At 39.1% G+C, this 23731-nt stretch overlaps 1 protein-coding gene across 1 annotated transcript in view; it reads right to left on the bottom strand.

The window, feature by feature from the left end:
• Positions 1-23731, bottom strand: part of Epg5 (ectopic P-granules autophagy protein 5) — a 63247-nt gene that overhangs the window by 6864 nt on the left and 32652 nt on the right. The window contains exons 27-43 of the mRNA XM_089252310.1: positions 23272-23362; positions 23084-23149; positions 16240-16382; positions 15925-16111; positions 15526-15723; positions 15302-15433; positions 12032-12113; positions 9369-9520; positions 8123-8158; positions 6675-6852; positions 6420-6590; positions 6137-6306; positions 3603-3782; positions 3325-3482; positions 1629-1861; positions 1077-1322; positions 754-979 (exon numbers count right to left, since the gene is read on the bottom strand). Coding sequence (XP_089108436.1) covers positions 754-979; positions 1077-1322; positions 1629-1861; positions 3325-3482; positions 3603-3782; positions 6137-6306; positions 6420-6590; positions 6675-6852; positions 8123-8158; positions 9369-9520; positions 12032-12113; positions 15302-15433; positions 15526-15723; positions 15925-16111; positions 16240-16382; positions 23084-23149; positions 23272-23362 — 2649 coding nt within the window. The remainder of the gene's footprint in view (positions 1-753; positions 980-1076; positions 1323-1628; positions 1862-3324; positions 3483-3602; positions 3783-6136; positions 6307-6419; positions 6591-6674; positions 6853-8122; positions 8159-9368; positions 9521-12031; positions 12114-15301; positions 15434-15525; positions 15724-15924; positions 16112-16239; positions 16383-23083; positions 23150-23271; positions 23363-23731) is intronic.

The raw sequence follows: 23731 nt of genomic DNA, 5'->3' as shown, positions 1-23731 counted from the left end.
GTGAGCATGATTCGAACCAAAAATTACAGCTATTGGGGTTTTATACAAGATATACTGAAAAACTAGCTAATTGTGTAGCTATACTGATTAGTTCAAAAATTCCATTTCCAACACTGCTACCGGGACTCAAACCTGGGTCCCACGATTGTCGATTGAGTACTTTACCAACTAAGTTAAAGTGACAGACAGAATATTTAACCTCTGGAGTGGAAATGGTACCATGTAATGGCTGTAATAGCAATTAGCTCATAATGGCTCGTAAATGACAACAGGCTAACACAGATGGCAACATATAGTTACATTTTTATATATTTATGACATGTACCAGTTTTTCAGTATACCTTGTATTTACAAGTTGGGAGTACATCTTTTTCGAAATATACGCGTTTTAGTACAACAGAACAAATAATGAAAACTTTGGTGTCTGTATCTGAGGGTGAAAATTAAGTGGGGGGGGAGGTTCGAAATACATTATTTGAATAGGCTTTTTGCCAAGATATGTCTATTCGGCCACAAAACAACAGTGACCCGTGAATCCTGGCAATGCTACATCATTGACAACACAGTACCTCAAATTTTAGTGAAAAGTACAATTCCCCAATTACATACATGCTTTAACCCTCCATTGGGCGCAATGGGTCTGTCAGGCAAATAAAATAGTTTTGCATTTTATATTGTGAGTTAACTGTCATTGTATCAAACATGTCAGCAGGTTTGATTGGAAGGACGTGGCGATGAAATTTACATTCGTACCTAGGTTTTTTCCCGTTCAAACTAGAGACAATCTTTCTCAGAAGATTGAGGTGGCTCTCTGCACTCCTACAACTTGACATCCTCCGGTAGATCCATTCGTACATCAGCAGATAGGCATTCTGCTCGATGCAGGAAGCGAAAACCTCATCGTTACTCGGCTCCCGGATGCATATGCATGCCGACATGAGATACCAGATCTCTTTTGCTTCCGCTGAGTTCTTCAGCTCTGTGTTATAAGAGAGAGAGAGAAAAGACACATAAGTGAAATGTCTAAGTTTATACTTCTGGAAACAAAAATTGCTTAAAAAGACTTAGATGAATACCGGTTTCATATCTCGCTGCGAGACAACACTCAACGATGGAAACCACAGTCGGCACATCAGATATGCACTGGCATGACACCCGGATGCATGGCAGTAGGACAAGGCTCCTCGGATTGGTTGCCAACCATTCCAACAGGGATGACAGCATCCGCCCATTCACGTCTGATCTCCCAACGACATTTAAGGAGGCAAGAATGATGCTTACAAGTGGAGTCGCTGCTGCTATTTGTTCTGTAGCGTAGAAATCTATATATAATGGAATGGAGAGAAACCAATAAGAAATTTAGATTTTCAGCACTGATATTCGAGACCAAGGAGGTTTGAGAAATCGGATCAGTTTCAAACATTCTAGTTACAGCCCTGCTGTAACTAGAATGTTTGTGGGGGAGGGGGGGGGGGCAAACATTGTTTTGCCGCCCTGACAAATTGGGCCAAATTTGATAATTTTACAACAGTGTTTTTGTACTCTCCTAAAATTTTCTGTCCCTCCCTAAAGTCCCCCTCACCTCTAATTCCAGCCCTGCAATAAGAAAGGTAACATTTTCTCCTCACCTTTACTAATAATAAAATCAACATCAGAGAGTATCTGCGAGAAGAGTGTAAGAAACTGACTAGAAGAATCATCCGAAGAAACCACTTTGGCATCAGTTGAGGCAGTCCTGCAGAGCAAGGCAACAAGCTTTCTCAGATATATAATTCTCTTCCGCTTTAAAATCTTCTCTGTCGTTTCGTACTTCGTGGACATTTCGGAGACAGGCATCATCCCGAACACGACTTTGAGCAGACTGCAAAAATAAATTTAGACAGTAAGGAAATCACACTGCCAGCCATTAAAATACCAGTGCTGAGAATGGCAAAAGATAACAACACTGAACCAAGTTTACAGTCAGTAATCAGTTCTGCATGTGGGCATCTGAACCGACTGGCTCACTATAAGAGAATCTGAATATGGCCATGGAAATGTGACATGGGAGAATCTGAATATCACCTGGGTGAGTATTGCATCTCCTCCCCACCCTCCCATAAGACTTTTGATTCCACGCCAGAGTTTGGGTAGCCAATTATCTTCGCAACCAAGAATTATTCGTTTTTGACACAGTTGAAAGATCTTGTGAGGAGGCTGGGCATAAGAAAATGGAATCTGTGACGAGACTTTTCAACAGGGAGATTGGCTCAAGTTGCGCCCAAGCATGGTGCACATTTCAAGATTAGTGCATGCTTTACTCATGATGTTACATTTTGGATGGTCAGCAGTGTATATGTTTCTGCAGAGAAATATGTACGAGTTTCATGTACGGTTGAGAAGTAGTAGCAGTTTAGATTGAATGAAAGCAATTGGTTGTTCAGCAAATGGTCCAGTGCCAGAGACGCAGACATAAATAGAACATTGGGGTGGAGTGAAAGTTGCCAGTCGTCCTGTATATGCAGTGCTCAAGCTCGTACACAGGAGAAAGAAGGTGTGTTACGTTGTATTTTCATTAATTATTGGGAAGGGGGGGGGGTTCAAATATCAAATAGCCTCAGCTCCCACGTGGCACCTATGCACAGTGCATACATTCCACATTGCCACAAACCGTACAAGTGAATGCTCAAATTGATGTTATACTATAGCTTCACACATACTTTGATTCATGAGCTATGCTGGTACTGATCCATTAAGATCATGCCCACGAGGTGGCATTGGTATGTGTATGCATTGAAGCCATTGTAACTCTTCCTATTGCTGCATCTTGCTGTGGGCAGGTTTAAACAAGCATGAGTTACTGATTCTACCAATGGCAGAAGTGCTCGTGCGCTCACAGTATTGTGGAACATAATGCAGAGCCCCCCCCCCCAAAAAAAAATTAATCCAAGAATAACCTTCCTCCCTCTACTCCTTGAGGAGCCCAAGATGAGCACCCACAGACCTGAAACACTTTGGATGCCCTTCAGATTCCCTCGTGATCAAATCTTAGTATAGGCTGGGAAGGTTTTCCAACTTTACTAAAGGATCATAACCATGCTGGGACAACAGTGATGAAGTCCCGAAGCCCCAAGATTTAGGAAGAGGAACCTTCAAAGTATGTCCTGCTTTTTTTTTGTATTTTTTGCATAAAGTATTCTGCCACCATCAAACAAAAACTCTGATGCCCTCTTCCCCTTCTTACATCACTTCCTGGTAGCATTGCTAGCGCAAATAATTTGCCTCTGATTTCATTGGAGAACAGTGGATTGTTTGGAGATAAAACAGAACCAAAATCATATTTACCGTAAGACGAAGACTTCTGGTTTGTCATCCTTCCACAACAAGTTAACCGGATTGCATAGTCTGCAGTAGATGTCCATGACCTCCTCTCCGCTGTCATCACTGAGATACGCCCAAGGCATCTCCTCCAGTTTTCTCAAGATCTTCTGCATCGAGCCTTTCTGCAAGAGAGAAGAAAAGATGTCATATATGACAACTTTCATTCAATTTGAGCAACTCCTTATCGGCGAATTATTAATTTTATTGACAGGAAGTATGCCGATCAAAACATACAAACTCACTTTTCCAGCAGGACATTCCCATGAGAACTTTATTACCAGCTTAGCCATGCAGGAAAGATATCCGCTGATGAGGTAGACGTTAGTCTTCGACGATAGCTCGTCCATCACATCTAGCCAAGGTATGCTGAAGAAGATGTCGGAGAAGAACTTCTTGCATTCTGGAATCTGGCATTGTAGGACCTATAAACAATATGTGGGGGAACAAGATAGTCTTACTTAGATATAAGAAATATAATGGTTAGTAGTTGATGAAATCCCTGTTTAACAGACAAATACAAAATTAGAAGCCCCAATAAGCAAATCATGAATGCTGGGGTGGACACAGTCATCTTCTACTGCCATAACCTATAGGACCATTAAAGTTCCGAATGACTGAAGAAAAACATTCACATTCCAGATATGATTCAAAACTAGATTTTCAAGTGCCAGCCAGCTTAGTTGAAGGACCTAAGCAGTTCTCAAACTTTTAATGCTTGTGGCTTCTTCAACCTTGTAATAATTCACCGAGTTCTCCTGTATCTCAACTGTAGTGAAACTACTACTACAAACTGAATACAACCATGGTCAATGCCGTTCATCTGAGCTGTTTACCTTTTTGTTTTCCCAGCCACAATGCTTTGCTGCTCCTACCCTGACCTCATTCAATTCTATTTTATAATCTTTTTTTGTTACAATGAATTATTGTATTTTCTGAAATAGGTCTGATCAGTATATTTCAGTATACAGCTCCACCACTTCTTCAAAATATGACATCAACCATCATTTACCAGTGAATCCCCATACCTCTAACAGACATTTAATAGCGGCTCCTTTACCATAGCCATCATCTACAAGCCAGGGGTTCTTAATCCTTTTTAGTTGCAACAGAATCAACTTCTTGGGCCTATTTAAAAACTATAGATGCTTGCTAAATATTCATTACTAGCTACAATAACTGACACTGTCCTGGTTTTGGCCACATACTGGCAGCATTAAAAATATACATGGCCACAGAGCTAACAAACCATTGTAGACGCATATACATGTCTAAAACGTATTGTTAAGGAACCACTGTAACCAAAGTAAACATTCTAAAAGTCATTGTTGGAGCCGAGAAACCATTGTTATTAGACAGTTTTTCGCCCATTTTTGGCATTTGCCCAAGGTTCGATCCGGGTTTTGTATGGTACATATGCACAAAATTTGACGAAGATCAGTCTGAGATTGTGGATTTGTACAGAGAGCATACTCACACAGACAGAAAATCAATTTTATACGTATAAACTAACAGAATGTTCAGATTTTAAATTAGTGAAACCAGTGGCGTAACGAGTGAGTTTGTATGGCCATTCTCAAAGCTCCAGCTACCCAAGTTTGGGTTGTGATACATAGGTTAAGAACCCCTTGTATAAGCTATAATTTACCAGCAGCTCCCTTGCCCTAACAGTCATTTAATAGTAGCCACATTATCTGTGTTCATTTAACAGCAGGTGTTTTGCCTTAACCATCAGTGATTATCAAAATAAGTGGCCTTGCCATTCATTTACTAGAGGCTTTTCTTGTTCCAACGATCATTTACCAAATATTCCCTAGCTCTAAGTCATTTATCAGCAGCAGCTCCTAATTTTTTTTTGCCATCAAGCACCAGTGGTTTCCACCTAGCATTAGCCATTATTGTTTCAAAATAAGAAAGACAGATGGCAGCATCAGTATAAATATGTTGAGGGCCTACCCATATACACACACACGCTAGGTTCCTGCATGTACCAATTCATTATAAATTCCCCTGAGGGAATGTTTACAAGGTGAGCGTACAGTTTATTAAAAGTTATTGTTATAGTTTCCCTTGCCCTAACGGACATTAACTAGCAGCTCCTTTGCCACAACCATCATTTACCAGCAATTACTTTGCCCTAACAGTTGTTTAGCCTTAGTTGTTTGCCTTAGCTATCATTTACCACTAAACTGCACATGCATGTAGTGTAAACATTTGAATACAAATAAACGCATGAATGTTGTAAACATTCATCCAAGGACTATCTAGAAAATTCCCGCATGTCAGAAATGTGCCATGTACTTAACATGAAGTTTGTTTTTGAGGAATGCCTTGTTATATAGCCATCATTTACCAGTAGCTCCTTTGCCCTACCAAAAGCTTGTGATGCTCTTTATGATACAGTCGGATCCCGTTATAACGAACTCTGAGAGACCGGAGAGATCACTTTGTTATAACGAAATTTTGTTATAAAGGAATCCCAGGTTTTAGTATTATTCCTATGTAAACTTATCTGGGGGGATTAGAAAAATGTTCGTTAAAATGAGATTTTCACTATAACGGTATTCGTTAAAACGGGATTCGACTGTAGTAACAGAAGTTCAAATAGTCAATCTAGGTCAAATTCTTACTAATCCCAATGTAAGAATACATCAGTATCACCTGCTCGGCACAATGCCATGAAAAATTTTAGCAGTGCCCCATGAAGGCGCAATGCACACTTTAAGAAATAATTGCAATGGGCTGGAGATGAAAATGAAGACACACACAAAAAACTTGCCTCACACATCTTCTCAATATCATCATGAGTGGGATGATACTGATCCCAAGGAATACCACTGAAGGCGGAATGGCACACGTTGAAATGGTAGCTCCGTATTCCAGGCCGAACGTATGTGTCGAAGTAATAGTTCCAGGCAGAGGAGAGGATATTGTACCCATAGACATCATCTGTCAAGAAAAGATGAGAATCAAATCTTGTCATGCTCTCTCTCTCTGCTAGACATGGCACTGTACAAAAAAATACAAAAATCCCTATAAATCGATGAAAAAAAATCACTCACCTTTGAAATCAGTATGATGGAAATCGATGCACATCGCAAACATCTTGAACATCTTCCTCACTTCGACTTTCTCTTCGGGTGACCATGGGAAGTGGAGAACTTCCTCTTTCAGGACAGGATCAATCCAAGGCTTGAAAGCAAAATGAAGCAGGTCCCACACATATTTAGTCTCTGTAAAAATACAATTTTATGTAACTTCATATGGACAAGACAAGTTACATGCAAAATCTTGTAAAAGAACCGTTAAAGTCTTACTTGATCCTAGAGTTGCAACGTCAGTCGCGTAAGACACGTCCAGCAGCGAGCAACCCATCAGGCCCAACATGATGGAGATGGGACTAATGTAACTCTTGTACTTTGTGTACACGTGTGTCGAAGGGTTAAGACGAGACTCGCCATAGTACGTACCCAAATACTTCAGTGTATGCAAGACCTAGTAAATATCCAAACACATATCCTCCTTTCATGCAAATTTAAAAATAAAATACATATGTGTAAAAATTTTCAGGATTGAAATTTTGCTAGATGAGTCAAATAGGTTCCATAAGTCAATAATAGTGGTGGGAGCGAGAGGGGCTGTTTGGATCATGAAGTAAAAGTGATGAGCTATGCGGGTCAAGGGCATCTGTATAAAATATCTTGAGCTCAATACTCCCACAGACATTATCAAAATGTTGGCAAATATTGAGAAAGCTTGGGCACAATACAATTTTATGCCTATGGTCAGGGGCATCACTAGGAGAGCTGGCGATATTGGCATGAGCCCATTCACAGTGCCTTAAAAGGGTTTTCTTCTGTAACATTCCAGAGGACTTTGGACAAAAGATGTCAAAACCAAGGGTGTCATAGCACACAACCCTATCTCCCATTGCTAGAGTGCGAAAGTGTTATGCACCTGTGGGTGCTTGGTTTAAGCTTTACTTGGGTAATACCTATACAAAGGTTTTCAACAGCTGGCTACTTTATATACCGCACACCAACTCTGGTCATATATCGCCATTCTGCAATTTCCAACCAGTAAAGTTGGGTGGGAAATAAAGGCACCATCTATCGGGGGTCACCCTAGGCTTAGTAGTAAAGAACTTGTTTTTCTGATGTTCTTTGGCTGGATTCGAGTCCATGGGCCTTGACAGCAACCTTCATAGTGGAAGACAAACATCTAATCATTGCACTACTCGAGCAAGTTACTACGTTTCGGCTAGTACATATACTTAACAGCTGGCTGATGCAAAGATGAATTTAGAAAAAGAGAAAATTCAACTGCCCCTGCAGGGAATCACACCCACATCCTCTCACTTTCCGGGTGTGAGCACCCTAGACCACAAAGGCAATGATTTTCAATCTTTCCTTGTGTGCGCTGAACAGGATGGTCAGATTTAATTCAGGCCAAAGCTCATAATTACTGGCACTGCCACCAGATGGTGAGCTTTGACTTGAGTTAGGTCCGACCATCCATAAATAGCACCGTTCAGCGCGCACAAGCTCTAAGGAAAAATTGAGAATCATTGCCTTTGTAGTGTAGTGGTTTAGGGTGCTCAACCCAACAAGTGAGAGGATGAGGGTTTGATTTCCGCACAAGGCAATTGAATTTTCTCTTTCCAAAATTTATCTTCACATCAGCCATCTGTTGAAAACCTTAATGCAAAGCATGCAAGAAATATGTCACCTCTAAAAGAATTGCAAACCTTAAGATGCATACTTACTTGAGATAAATGCAAGTCTGGGCTCCACACATACATCTGAAATGACAAATTGAACGCAGCAAATGGTAACAATATCCTCTTATACAAATTGATACACGAATGCCAAAATTTTAAATACGCATGTCTATTGAAGAATTTTTGTGTGCCAGTTTTTAGTCCCATAGAAGAATGTAGGCTTTCATGGATGTCAACAGGGTTAGAAGATTCTAGACTAGAGAGCAGTAGTCCAAAGGAACCATTATTTCCACAAGACTCCCCCCCCCCCACCCCCACATATAGAGGTGTAGGCATATAGTTTTGTCAACTCTGTGGGATACATACAAATTTCGCCATACTTTTCCTATTCTATTCAAATTTTCTGGAACACTTGTTTCTCAAATTTGCCACCCTGGGCTATAGCGTGCTTTCCTCCCTCCCCCAGCCCCCATAAATGTAACCCCGTCTCCTTGTTTTCAAAAAGTCAACCTTTTTTTCATTCAAATGATTTCATGTTTTCTTGGTCACTCACTGACCTGACCTGTCCCTTGCTCACTCTTAATCACTCACTGACTTAGTTCCTTGCTCAAAAGATCATGCTTGGTCACTCCCATGCTTTGCACACTGTTTTAGTCACTGACATGCTTTCACATGCTCTAGGTCACTCCTATGCTCACAAAATCTCTAGGTCAATTTTTATAAATTATCTAGGTCCCTCCTTCGGTCATTCACTGACCTAGCCTTCGATTGACTTTAGCTGAGGCAGATTTATGGTTTTACTTCAAGTGAGCTATGCGAATTTTGCCACCGTTCTAATCTACTAATTTTTTTTACCAATCATTCCTAAAATTTGCCATCCCTCTGAACTTGTCAAACTGCACTATAGCCAGCCAAGTGCCTCACCCTCCTGTAAATATGCCTCTGCCAAAATCTGTGGCAGACACATTCAGTTAAGATGGGAAAAGAGTTAATGAGATCTTGTCAACAACTGATAAGATATGGCAGAGCTACTTGATATATCATCCCCCTGATGCTGTCAACATTTGCAGGTGAATTTCGGTCTCAGAGAATACAGGAAACATCACATATTTGTCAAAGCAAAACTTATGCAATCTTCGAAGAATGTTTTTTTGGCGGGGGGGGGGGGAACATACATTTAGAGGAACATACAATAATCAACTGAGCCAATGTGGTCAGCTACAACCGCTGCCAATAAGTAAAACACATCACCGGAAATGATCAATTTTGAAAATGAATGAGCGATTCTTACCTTCTGGTCAATGCTAAGAACTCTGTTTCTAGCAAACTTCCTGATCTCGTTGTTGATCTCCCTGAAGTTATGGTCATCTGGATCAAAAGGACAACCGAGAAGCTCGAAAACCTCGTACCACACATCCGGGTTTATTCTGCCAGATTCTGTCCCTGTTCAGGGAGGAAATATACAGAATAATAATTAACAAAACTGATAATTAAACACAATCTGAAAAAATAAAACCTTTAAGCCAACTTAACGTGAAGGCGACAAATAATTTCAAAGAAAACTGTTCTTGGTATTCAAATCAAGCATTAAGTACAACTGGAGCAGCTATAGTGTGTGTAATCCCTTTTTGTTTAACTCTTTAACGCCCAGATAGAAAACCTGGGAGGGTCGTGAAAACACCAAGTTTTTTGTGTTCGAAGTGGACTCGTCCAAATTTCGGCCACTTTCCCTCTCCCCACCCTTTCTCCATGAGTCCCCTTTGCACTGACGTTCACCCTTCCATTTCAATGGATTTTCGGGAGATAATTTGTCTACTGAAAACACCCCTTTCCTCACAGTATTATCTCTTTGTAAAATGCATTGAGTACCCTTAGTCCATTCTCAAGGAATATTCTAGTACATCAGCTTTTAAAATCCGATTGAATTGATAGGGCGTTGCAGTTGTCTTTTCCGTTCCCGCCTCTGACAAGAGCTTTCATCTTCTTCCCCGTTGGTGACAAAAGCCCACCAAAACATAAACATACCCCCTAGCTGGGCTGACTTGAGGCGGTTATGGGCATTAACCTACTCGGCCGATCTGGGCATTATAGAGTTAATGATTTACAGCCTGTTGGCACTTGTCGTCCTGGTCATTTTACTATTTTCCTTATGTTGGCATTTTTTTCCCTTTCTATTGGCTATTACTGTTATTATTTCCTTTGGTTTCTAGGTCTGCCATTTACTTTTTTTTGGTCTGCATTGTCATTGTATGATGTTGAAGTCACCCACAAAGATCACTAGTAATAATAGGCTTCTGTGTTTAAGAGCGCGGCATTTGAATCGATTGAATCCATTAGAGGTTTGATATTTTTTGTGTCTCGTTGTATTGTATATACCGTTTTCTCAGTATATTGCCTTCAGTTTTTCTTGTTGAAATATTTCATTTTCTCTTTTCATTTTTATGTATTTTTTTTTTGCATACTAGCCATTTTACTAGGAATTTTAATCCCATGTGCAATCACATTTTCATTGAACTCGTAGACCGTTTTTGACCAAACCTAGAGGGACTTTTTTTTTGCCCTGACCATTGTATTATTTAAAAGAAAGACTGGGTTTTTATTTATAACCCAAAGAGTTTTTATTTCGGGGGGGGGGGGGGAAGCCATGTTTTAATTCATAACCCGTTGTTAATTTTACGTGTTGCTTTATTTTCAATGTTGATCCTTTATTAGGTCTTGGATGTCATATATTTAATCTTGATCCCTTATTTAGCCTAAGAACATTGTTTTGTTTGTTATTGTTTTTGTCGTTAGTTTTTTTATTATCATTGTATTATACTATAACTGTGAATAAAAAATTTTTGGCGATGTGCTGGCAATTTTTTTCTTAGCGAGAAAAACGTTCGAAAGAGTGACTCCGTTCACTCTTGATGACTTCTCATCATTCTTTCAGACAGTTTTTTTGCCAACACATTACCAAAAAGGAATTATTCCGTAAGCGACAATTTTGCGATCTAGGGCCTTATTCATGCATGGACAAATGTAGAAATGGCTGAGACCTAAATATGTATGACACAAACCTGCAGAACAAACAAATATCTTTTGCTCTAGTTGTGTGTCATCAACCCCCTTCGCTTGCTTTGCCTAGGTCTCCCTTGGGTGAAATTCAGGAACTGTCTACAATACATTTCTTTCATAATGGACATCTATCCCCATCACAATTTACAGCTGTTTCACCCTCCAGAGATAAAAAATACCTCAAAATACTGAATAGCAAAAAATCCTAGTCATTTTTGCAGACAGTAAGCATTTATCCGAGGATGACGTCACTCTCCACTATCCATACAAAGGTTTTTTTAACAGCTGTTGAACTGATGATGTCACTCTCCACTATCCATACGAAGGTTTTTTTAACAGCTGTTAAAAACCCTTTGTATGGATAGCGGAGAGTGACGTCATCCTCGGATAAGTCGCCATCTGGTGGCATCGTCAGCAATTGTGAACTTTGACCTGTATTGTGTACAACCGTCTATGTATGGTCCCGTTCAGGGGAAAATTGACATATTCGTGACATATTCTGTAGTCTAGTGCATTCACCCTTAAAATGAAAGGACATGGGTTTGATTCCCCGCAGAGGCAGTTGAATTTCCTCTCTTTCCAAAAATATATCTTCGCATCAACCAGCTGTTAAAAAAACCTTGGTAAGCATTTAGTTGATGTGTTGGCCATTCACCCACTTAGCTTGCACAAGTATCTCAAATGCAAAAGCTTTGTAGAATTTAATTCAAATGAGACTATCAATATTGCGGTGTGGTTAGATAGAAAAAATTCATGTGACCAATATGTAGATGTAAAAAGATAAACATCGCCATTTATTGCTACAAGAGATGGCCATATACAGAAACAAAATGCATGTTCTTCTCGTAGTTAATGACGTCATAATACAAATCACACAAATAAAGAAATACAACTCACCAGTGACCATGATTTCCAACACATCATTGTATAGGTCTGGAAACTCATGCATCAAGAGAACACAAAACTGCTTTTTGAGAGCCTGGAAAGTGAAAATGCTCACAGAGAACTTGATAATGAAATTATTTCTCACCATATGACACTCAAATTTCTAGGAACGGTGCAAGCACAAAACTGCCAGATAAGACTTATATGAAAAATATTGTTCCACAATTCTACATAAAATATGTACTACTATCCTACGCTCTTTTCATCAATCACTGTTATAATATTCCATAATAATTGCAAATATGCAACTGTAATTAGTGATATAAGATAATTGTGTACAGTAAAATCTCGATTATCCGGCTTAGTTTAAAAATAATAATACATTAATGAATTACAATATCACCTTTTCACATTTGCGTTATCATTTATCAATGAACAGTAAAATAAGTTTAAATAATTTTTGTAAGAACATAGCCTGCATTCTATGCTTATGCTTTATTCGCTTAGAAAAAACAGTGTGTATTTGTACTAATACTACTAAACCACACATGCACCTCGCCCATATTCCTCTGTGGAACTTCTAACGAATTGGTGCATGTTGGAATGTGCGTGTCCATGTTGCGAACCTAATATGAAGCTTGTTTCTGTGTAATGCCTGTTATAGTGCTGCCATCTGCTATCTATCTTTCGAACTATGAGTGAAGTGTCATGATTGAAGATTTACCGTTGCAGGCCTGTTGTGAGACTTTCCAATGGGGAGATTGGCTCACATAGCACACCTCTGGGAACCACAGAAAACCAACTTCAGATGACCACCACTGTGGAGTTCGAACCCGGGTCCTCGCTATGCGAGTCCGTCACTATGACCATTCGATCACCACAGCGGCTGTATATTTGTACTATATAGCAGTGTTTCCCAACCTTTTTGATGTCAAGGACCCCCTTTAGTGAAGGTCAATTTCCACGCTGCCTCCCCCATGAAATCCAAAATGTGTTGTTTTTTTATAATTTACGTATCATAAAAAGATTGAAGTAATAAATTACCAATTCACAACACTCAAGAGTTTGTTCTTCATGCAACAATAATAAATGAAAATTATTCCACAAGATCTGTTGAGACCGTGTCTATGAGATATTTTATGTTTCCTGCAATTTAGTTAGTGATTATAAAGTTTATTGTGAAATATGTGCAATATTTTTAGTCTTGGACTTCTTTCTTCCATGGTAAATTTTTAAAACAGCCCAGTTCAACAGAAATACATGTACATTTATCGAGTACTCGCCTGTACTTCGAGGTCAGAAAATATAAAAATAAGAGCTAGTTTTGGTATAAAAAGAATGTTTTTTTAAGTCGTGGGGTGGGTAGAAAGTGAGTATTTACATAACTCCGGCCGGCATATCTGGTTTTTCTGTTATCTGGCCTGCCCTTCTGCTACATTAGGCTAGATAGTCCAGGGTCCACTGTATTTTTTTAGTTTGAAAGACAGATAGCAGCACTAAAAATTCACGTTCAACACTAGATACCCACTCAAATTGTCCAGGTACACATGCACACTTACAGCACAACTCATTTGGTGGTAAATTGCCCTATGGTGATAGACCGGAGTTGCGCTTCATTAAAGAAAGACAGTATAATACCAGAGCTAATTATTGATACACACGATTCTCAAAAGAATGGACTTGTGTTGCTCATCTCGTAACTTGCTATCCTGCCATCTACATGGCAAGGGTGTTCAACAAATCCTTTGAGAGAAAGAGGTAGCAGTGCTGACCCAGCTTAAATGGCATTGTATGTGTTGGAATGCAACCGTTCATTGTTTCTGTGACAAACAACGAATCATTCCAAAACTGTTTGCATTCACGACACACCCTTCAGAAATTTTTTTTAGTGGCACCTTGAAAGAGCTTAAGAAACTTCAGCAGCAAAGTGATATGCCATGTGACACACTGGTTCAAAATCACCTCAGTCATGGCTACTTCCAATATAATTTCAACCCTAAAACCCTTTAGCCATCCCTGAATAAGTTTACAGCACCCTGAGATTAGGCCAGAATGGGAGGGGGGGGGGGGGGTCAAGAGGGACAGTTATTCCAGGCTGAAATCTTTAGGGATGGCAAATTTTACGGGGGAGAAACAAAATGTACTGTTGTAAAATCATTGACTTTTACAGTGATGAGTGCAGGAAAATATTTGCTTCCCTCCCCACCAAACAAAAACTGACTCAAACTTTTAGTTGTGCCCTGTCTAGGGATACCCTTTCTTCCTGCACATCCTTCGGAAGGTTTACAAAAAATTCATTGACAACAATTCCCCAACAGGAAATCACAGACAATAGTTGGGCATGAGTCAGTAAGCCAGTAACTCAGAGAGGAATGGCCGAGTCAGTAAATGATACAGTAGTTAGTGACAAGTATCACAGTGAGCAACACAGAGGTAGACAGTAATTTAGTGAGTGAGTGACAGAATGAGTGACTTAGTGAGTGGGTGACAGAGTGAGTGACTTAGTGAGTGCGTGACCTGGTGATTGAGTATGTGAGTTAGTGATAAAAGGTGACTCAGGGAGTAACCAAGTGAGCAACCTAGTTAGTTAGTGAGCGACTGACAAAGTGAGCAACCTAGTGAGTTGATGATATAATGAGCAACCAAGTGAGTGAGTGATAGAATGAGTGACCTAGGAAGTAAGTGCAACCTGAAGTTGGAGCAACCTAAGAGAGTGATGAAGTGACACAGTGACTAGCAGAGTGACCTATGAAGTGAGCACCCTAGTGAGCAAGGAGTAAGCCCTAGGGAGTAAGTGTGTGACCTAGTGAGTGATCATTGATAATTTTTGTCGCATCACAGTCTTTTTCTGCACACGAGGGCTAATTAGACCGGGACCTACAATTTATTGCTGATTCCAAACGGCACCATAGTGAGTGAGTGACAAAGTGAGAGCAACCTAATCAGCAAGTGAGTGAGCTCATTCATTCACTCACTCAATCGTTCAGTCACTCATGTTAAACTGTTGTCAGTGAATTGTTCGTTGGTGAATTTTCCCAGCGATGAATTTTCCATTCGGTGAATTGTTTGACAGTAAATTGCATGGCAATGAATTATTGTCTGTGAATTTCCCGGACACGCTTTCAGAATCACTGGTCTAAAAAAACAGCATAATATATATTCTGTAAGATGAGATCAAATAAATGTTTACATGTACACCAAAATCACTGTGAGAGGGTTTTCAAGTGTATGCAACATTCATATTACCACTTTAAGAAGAGCAACTCTTGTATATATACATACCTCATAGACGTATAGTACATCACCCTGCGGGTGAGAGCCACAGTTAATCAAACCAGAGCTAATCGTATGTATGAGTTCTTTCCTGGCGAGAAATGGAACGTTCTTCTCTTCCAGGTATTTCTTCAGCTTCAACTGAATTAATTGAATGCAAGATCAGATGATGAATTTCAAATTAATTCAACAAAACAAGAGTGAAATATAGAGAGAGTAGTTTTCCAGTTTACCTTTGTGAGAATGGCAAAAATAGCACAAGCAGACAAGGGTGAGACGGATTTGGTTACAGCATCATACACAGAGAGGTAAGTACTAGATGAAGCGTTCTCTGGACAGAAGAAAGGCGTTGCCAAACCAGCGATGGCACTATGGTTCAGTATGACCTTCACGAGTGGCAAGAGCTGGTCTTCGTTGCCAGCTATGAGCTCCTAAATTTTCACAATAATAAAAATCCTTTTAGAAGCATTAGAAGTCTGTGAGGAAATAGGAACTGCCAATGAGAGTGTCTGTGGCAGTAAAACAAGACAGAAACTATTCTCTACCGCTAAGGCATGTGTAACAGTCACAAGCTGGTTCAGCAATAACAAAATGAGTCGGGACAAAAATTAGGATGAGAGCCACAAACTTACCCTTCCGAGCACTTCCAGGCAAGTTGAGAAGAACTGCTTGACAGGTGGAAATTCCCTAGCCTGTTCGTATCCCAACTGGAATATTGTTTCCGCCTGTAACAGCTGGTTGTAGAACAGAGAGACACCAATCTTACACCATTCTTTAGACACTTCCAGACCAGTAGCTTTCAGCCTATTCACCAATTTGCTATAATGTGGAGAGAAAACAGAATACAGTCGTAAGATATATATAAGTCGCACATCATAAGTCGTAGTGTACATATACAGTAGGGGGGAAATCGTTCCAACAAGGGGGGGAAAACCCTTAAAATTCACCTGACGCATATTTCAGCATGAACGGCAGCCATACAGAGCTTCATGCCACATGGTTTGCATAATTCGTTTAGTATGGCATTGAAACTGTCTTCGTTAGTTCCAATCGCTTCCTTGATATCTTCATCCATTGTAATTTTATTGATCTGAAAAATGAAAAGGTCATTAGATAGATAGGTTTTGCAATTCTTACCATCGTTGCGGGAAAAAAAACTACACTTTCATGAAGCGAAAAATATAGATCAGCATTTATTAATCTGAGTTCCCAGGATATTCTAGGGCAGTGGTCCTCAAAGTGGGTACCACCAATCTTTTTTCAGATATGACACAGCGAGTTGATGATACTGATGTGTGCCCGACACATGCACCTTGTCCATATTACTGAGGAACTTCTAATGAATTGGTACATGTTGGAACGCGTGTGTCCTAACGTGAAGTTTGTTTCTATGTAATGCTTGTTATAGTGCTGCCATCTGTTATCTATTTTTCTGAACTGTGAGTGAAGTGTAATGACTGGTAGAAGTAGCTGATAACTTTTTTTTAATGAAACACTCAAGATTTGGCTGACAAGCAGCATTTTTTGTCTCCTTATGAAAACTTTAGTAGCAACGCCAGAGAATTCCACATATTCTCACAAATATAAAAATTCTAGTTTCACTGGAACCACTTTTTTCAATTAAATGTATCACGTCATTGTAAATGTGTTACCAAACGTTGTTCATCAGTGAGATCTGGCGAGTTGTATCTGAGAATTTCTCTTATATTTGTCTCAGCTACATCATCAAATTCAAATTCATTGTTATATTCGTTACATTCATCATCATTCAATATTCATCGTCAAACGATTTAACTAGGTTATATATATATATATATATCTTCAATTTGCAATCCCATTTCCCGGATTAAACTCCAAGCAGAGTTTTGAGGGCTGCAATGCCTAAAATCAACTTTTAAAAATTGTGTAATAGAAAACCGCGTAAAGCGAGGGATACCTGTACAGCTGACCTATGATTTAACAAATGGAATCGGATGATATTCCTTGTTTTATTTGATTGATCAAAATGGAACTAATCAGAAGCACAGAGGTGTATGCAGGAAAGGGTACAAGTGCCTGTGTTCCCCTCCAGGATGGTCAAAAAATTAAAATATTTTAAAATATCTTTGTAAATGATTAAAGAAAGTATATTTATATGCTGCTATACCAATTTCTGTTGGTTCAAAACGTTTTTTTAAGGCTGGTAACAGAGAATTCCTGGAAGAAATTCATCTCGTGCCCTCTCCCAAAAAGTCAATTCTGCATATGCCGCTGCAGAAGCATATACCCACAGCAAATTAAAAAAATATATATTAAGCTAAAAGCATCTTAGCTTTATTAAATCTGTTTAAATTTCTTCACAATTGTTCACAATCAGCGCAGAAGTCGATGCAGAAACACTGAGTCATTCATATGAGAGAGGTGAATTTTCTAGCTTGTAGGTTGTCTGCCGTGTGTTTCCATGAGTCCTCAACACTAAACTCGAGAATTAACCTCTAATCTTGATGCTGTCTACATGAAACTTATCGGAAACCTAGTCAATACAAAAGCTTTGTGAAATAAAATGAATTCATCTAAGTCTTGTGAAATTGTCGCTTTTTTTCCCACCAATTATTTATGATGCAAAACCGCATTTTAGGGGGGGGGGGGTCACAGCGGAGACTCTTGAGATCAGGCAGGGGTGCAGTGTGATATAAAATCTGAAAGGGTAACCAAAAATGAAAAATCTTGGGAATCCTGATCTATACTTTTGAGAAGAACTATATAATCATTTTCCAGTCATATACAGCAGACAGACCAACAACACAATACTAACACAACATGAAAATTCAAGCATTTCTATCTTTACTTCAGAAAATAGAAGGCAGATGGCAGCATGAACACAAAACAAGCACAACTCGATAACATAAATACGTTAGGGAAACATATACATTCATTTAGGAATGTGCTGATTCGTTAGAAATTCCATAGAGGAATGTATACAAGGTGCATGTATGGTTAAGTAGTAGTAGCCATACACAACAAAACCCCTCTTAACAATCACCTCTCAGATCACTCTCATTTTATGGCCGAATAAAAATATCTCGGCAAAAAGCCTATTTAAATAATGCATTTTGAACCCCTCCCCCTGCTTAACAGTCACTCTCAAATTAGGTCACGGATACTATTTTCATCATTCATTCCATTGGACTAAAACCCCTGTATGAACACCAATAGTTGAAATTTTAGTTCAAATTATGCTCATGGGGTAATAAAACGCTCAACGATATTCAAGTGGAAGACGTGGAGGTCCTAAATCTTCTAAGAAATGTATGTGCAAGCAAAGCACCAGGACCAGATGATATCTATCCCAGGGTTCTCAGGGAAGGTGCTAATGAATTGTTGGGGCCAGTCGCACAGATATACAGGAGTAGTGTTGCTGAGGGTATCGTCCCGAGAGATTGGAAACTGGCTAACGTTGTTCCTATATTTAAGAAGGGTAGTAGAGAAGTGGTGTCTAATTATCGTCCAGTGAGTTTGACGAGCTCCCTCTCGAAAATTTTGGAAATTATCATCAAAAGGCAGTTTGTGAAGTGGATAGACGAGAATAATGTATTGTCGGATAATCAGCATGGGTTCAGGAAGGGGAAGTCATGTGTAACTAACCTCCTTTGCTTCTATGATTACGTGACTAAGGCTTTGGGTAAGAGCAAAAATGTCGACGTGGTTTACCTTGATTTCCAGAAGGCATTCGATCGGGTCCAACATGGCAAACTCTTGAAGCGTTTACACGAGATTGGAATAGGGGGCAACTTGCTGAATTGGATAGAATCGTGGTTAAGAGATAGGTCACAACGAGTTATGGTGAACGGGGAATTCTCTGGTTGGACAGACGTCACAAGTGGAGTTCCTCAGGGAAGTGTCCTTGGCCCCATACTTTTTTCACTTTTTATCGATAAACTCGATCAGGGTATCGATGGAATTACTAGCAAATTCGCAGATGATGTGAAGCTAATGGGGGTAATCGGGAATGAAAGCGATAGGGAGTTGCTCCAGACCAACTTAAACAAGATTGCAGCATGGGCAAATGAATGGAGCATGACGTTTAGCGTAGATAAGTGCATGGTCGCTCATTTTGGTTCGAACAACCCACGGTTCTCTTACGAGTTGAATGGTGTCACTATCCCGGATGCAACTAGAGTCACCGATTTGGGAATTCTCATTGACGAGCGACTTAAGTTTTCTGAACATTGTTCAGCGGTTGTCAAAAAATCGAATAGAATGCTTGGTCTCATTTTCAAAAAGGTCTCTTCGCGTTCTCCTAAAGTCATTCTTCCGCTTTTTCGAGGCTTAGTTCGTCCTGGACTGGAGTATGCTGTAAGGTTTTGGAGACCATACCTACAGAGGGACATAGACTTGGTTGAAGGGGTGCAGAGAAGAGCTACGCGTGTCCTTATTGGCACACAGGGCTTGAGTTATGAAGAAAGACTTCATTTTTTGAATATGTTTACATTGGATGAACGCAGGTGTCGAGGAGATATGATCGAAGTGTTCAAAATTTTCAATGGGATGGATAGGATGGACCATGAATTATTAGTACACCGCCAATCGACTGCTTTTACAAGGGGACACCAGTATCGATTGGTGAGGGACAATGCAAGGTTATGGTGTCGCAGGGAATTTTTCTCCAATAGGGTTGTTAATAAATGGAATAGCTTACCCCCGGAGGTAGTAAATTGTAACACAATTGACACGTTTAAAAAGAAATACGATAAACATGTTGGGGTAAATCGGGAAGCTATCCATTCTTAGAATAAGACAACCATAAGTATTCTTTATGGGCATTGTATAATATTTTATCATGTGTATATATTGTTTGTAATTTGTGTTAATTGCATTTTTAATTGGGTTGCTGTATTTTTGAAACATATGACAACCATATTTTTATGGGCATCTTTTTATCAGCCACCTCGTTGGGCATTTTGCCTGTTGTGGTGTTGTATTTGTATTTGTATTTATTTGTATATTGCAGCACAAATTCTAATATTTAATTGACTTTTTGGCTAATTTTAACGAAATTTTGGTTTAGAAGCTTGTTAATATGTTTGGCAATTGTGATGTCAGTTTATAATCAGTTGTGCTGTGATTGTGCACGTATGTTTTACATATGGTAACACTGTTTAATATGGCCAGCTCTAGTAATCATTGCTCTCTGTTACTAAGAGGACAAAAATTAAGTCATCAAATACATTTATGCATGCTGCAGCAAGGGCAGGCCCTACCACTGGGCCACCAGAGTACTAGTCATCAAATACAGTGATTTATGGCTGTATCGGCAGAAGATTATGCTCCTATAGATGATAATGTGAGAATAGAGGATCATACCACTTAAATATTGGAAATCATTAAGAAATTAGCAATGTCAGAAGCATCAGAAAAAGAAGACAATATGGAAGAAATAGAGTGTAAGGAGCAAGAAAATTGTGTAAAAGTATTCAGACATTTTCACAGTACTAGACCAATGGAACACATTTTCCTGTAAACACAATGACAGAAAGACATTGGATTTTGTCTCGCAGTGTAAAATACATTTTCTAGAGTTTGAATTACTCAGCAAAACCTACTAAACATGATTGATCAATTTTTCCAAAGATATGAATTCAGTGAGCTAACTTTGTTTAATACAATAAAACCTCCCAACAACGGCCACAAACAGAACAGTGAAATTGTGACTGCTATTCAGAAGTGGTCATTGTATTTCTGAAAAAAAAAATAATTGTGATCTATGTAAAATGATAATCTGTTCTGTAATTGATTATGACAATTATATAATTGATTATATTATAAAGTATGATTATACAGGGTGTTTCAAAACGAATCATCTGATTTAAAAAAAAATCATAACTATTCAGCTTTTAATCTCTGTTGATTGAATAATGTATAGGTAGAGGGAAATCTCAAGTTTCACACAATAGAAGACAGATAGCACTAACGCTCTTCCTTCGGCCGCCACTTCAGTGTCTGTCAAGATATCGACTGCACAACAGAAATAGTTTTGTGTTTTAAGGTTTGCGAAGTGCAAGTCCGTAACAACTGTACATCATGCTTTTCGTCGACAATACACTGGTGTTAAACTTCCTACCGCTCAGATCATTAGGCGATGATATAAAAAATTCCAAGACACAGGTTGTCTGGGTAAAGGGAAATCCTCTGGCCGTCCCCGCATGTCAGACTGAAATGTGGAGCACATCCGACAGAGTTTTGCACATAGTCTACAGAAATCCACTCACAGTGGATACAAACATGCTCAAAAGTTTGGGATGCAAACAAAAAAGTTTGGGATGAATTTGACTACCATACAGACATATGCCATGCATCCCAAGGTGGACATGTTGAGCACCTTTTAATTTGGTTTGTAAAAAAACTTTATGATTAGCCATGTAATATAAAATTAATCTTAAGTGTCTATGTTCAATATTTTTAGTAATACATGCATTTCAAATTTGGTGTATTCTTTTTGAAACACTGTATTTTGAAAGTATGATTATATTGACACTGTAATATTATAATAATTGATTAATCTACAGGGCGGTAACTAGAGTTGATCAAGTGGGTCTGGTGCTCCGGACACTGGACCGGGGGGGGGAGTTCAACATTACAATGGGGTGCCTAAATGCATTCTTACCTTGCTGGGCAAGCATCTAGTTGCAGCCCTGTTAACTGATCGACAGCGTGATATTTTGATTGACATCCTAAAATTTAGGCTAGTAGTGCTAAGGTAGAACATAACAGATTTGCTGAAAAGAAAAAAAACTGATATGGACCAAGACGGTGTACCAACAACCCCAAATAGTCCTTTATTCCAACCCATGATCAACTAAATTATAGTTTCCCAAATTTTTTGTTCCATCGGCCCCTTCATCAGAAATTTTTTTTCTCTCATCAACGCACCCCCCCCCCAACTCAAGCGAGTCCATAGGGTCCTAATTCAAGTGTGTAGTTACTATCGCCACAATTCCATCGCTCTCCAGGGGGACGATATTGCCCACTTTGGGAAACACTGAACTACACCATACATGCTCAATTCATGATGTACAGGTCAAGTGTGACCCTCAGAGTCATCTGATGTTACCTGCAATCTCACACCTAATTTTATAAGAATAAATTATAAGCGGCACATTCTCAGATTACATCAATGACCCGCAGCACATTTAAAGATCATGTAAGTGACCTGTGGTGCATTTAAAGATCACTTGTCCATGGCACAACTATAGATCACTTAAGTGGCTCTTTTTCCTTTTCCACTGCTTTCAATATACTCCACACGCACACACACATCTAGCATTTTTATCCAGGAAAAGAAACCATATAATTTCCCCCCCCCCCTTAAAGTTGGGGGGGGGGGGTTCCCTTGAAAATCAGACTAAAATTATTTTTCTCATGACGATATGAATTTTTTTTTTGACTCCATGCCCAAAGTGGTCACCACTGTTTGGAGATTACCTGTAATGTTAAGTCTATGAGACGTGTTTGGAGATAACAGTTGTTCGGAGGTGGCCGTTAGAGGAGGTTTTACTGTATTTCTTGTGATTTCAATTGTTTATCTGTGCAAAAGTTATGTACTTTCATGACTTTAAATGCATCTTATACTGCCAGAACTTCGTTCATTTTCAAATAAAGAACCTTTTCAGTTAATGTTAATAGTTTCAACAGGAATTCCCTCTGATATGGTCACCCCTCTTTTACAGACAAATCTTTTTTGTCCCACGAGTGTTCGTAAAAAAAAAGTTTTAATGTATATCTAAAAAGAATAGAAAACATAACACAGCTCACCGTCAAACTAATTTTCGCTGGTCCAGTGCACCTTGAGCCTCTGTAACATGGCTTGGATAGTTTCACCTGTAAAATAGAAACCGTGCTTTCATGTTTACACACATACCCCAAAATTATTTTGGTGCACAGATACAACATAATTATTACAATAGAAACATCAGTTAAGGAATCGAGAAAAGTCATATTACCATGGAAGGATTGACTTTGTAAAGTTTTTTGACAAGGTCTCCATATTTCTTATTGATACTTTCAAGCTTCAGGATATTATCTTGAAAATGGCTGTGAGGATATGTAATAATAAAAATTATTTCGGAATCTCATTCCACATGTCACATTAATGCAAATGGATGGCATAAATTATACATGGGGGAAAAGAATAGAATAACGATACAGTCTGAACAGTGTATTGCAGTGACTTCCATACATCGAAAAAAATTACCCATGGTTCCTTCACCCTATCCCTCATTCACGCGAGACTAAACAGATACTCATTGGCACAACATTCTTTCAACTGACGTTTCTTACCCAGACCTCATTCGCCCACATGATCCTCATTTACCTGATGCTAGTTTTATTTTCTTCTTCTTTATGCTAGTTATTTCGTTTTTTTTTTTTAATTTACACAAATACAAACACATGTATACATAC

This window comes from Pholcus phalangioides, unplaced genomic scaffold (assembly GCF_987345545.1).
Source record: "Pholcus phalangioides strain wild (caught in Gottingen) unplaced genomic scaffold, Ppha-v1.0 ptg000028l_1, whole genome shotgun sequence".
Taxonomy (NCBI): domain Eukaryota; kingdom Metazoa; phylum Arthropoda; class Arachnida; order Araneae; family Pholcidae; genus Pholcus; species Pholcus phalangioides.
The sequence above is the reverse complement of the archived record's forward strand: the minus strand, read 5'-3'. Positions and strand labels throughout refer to the sequence as shown.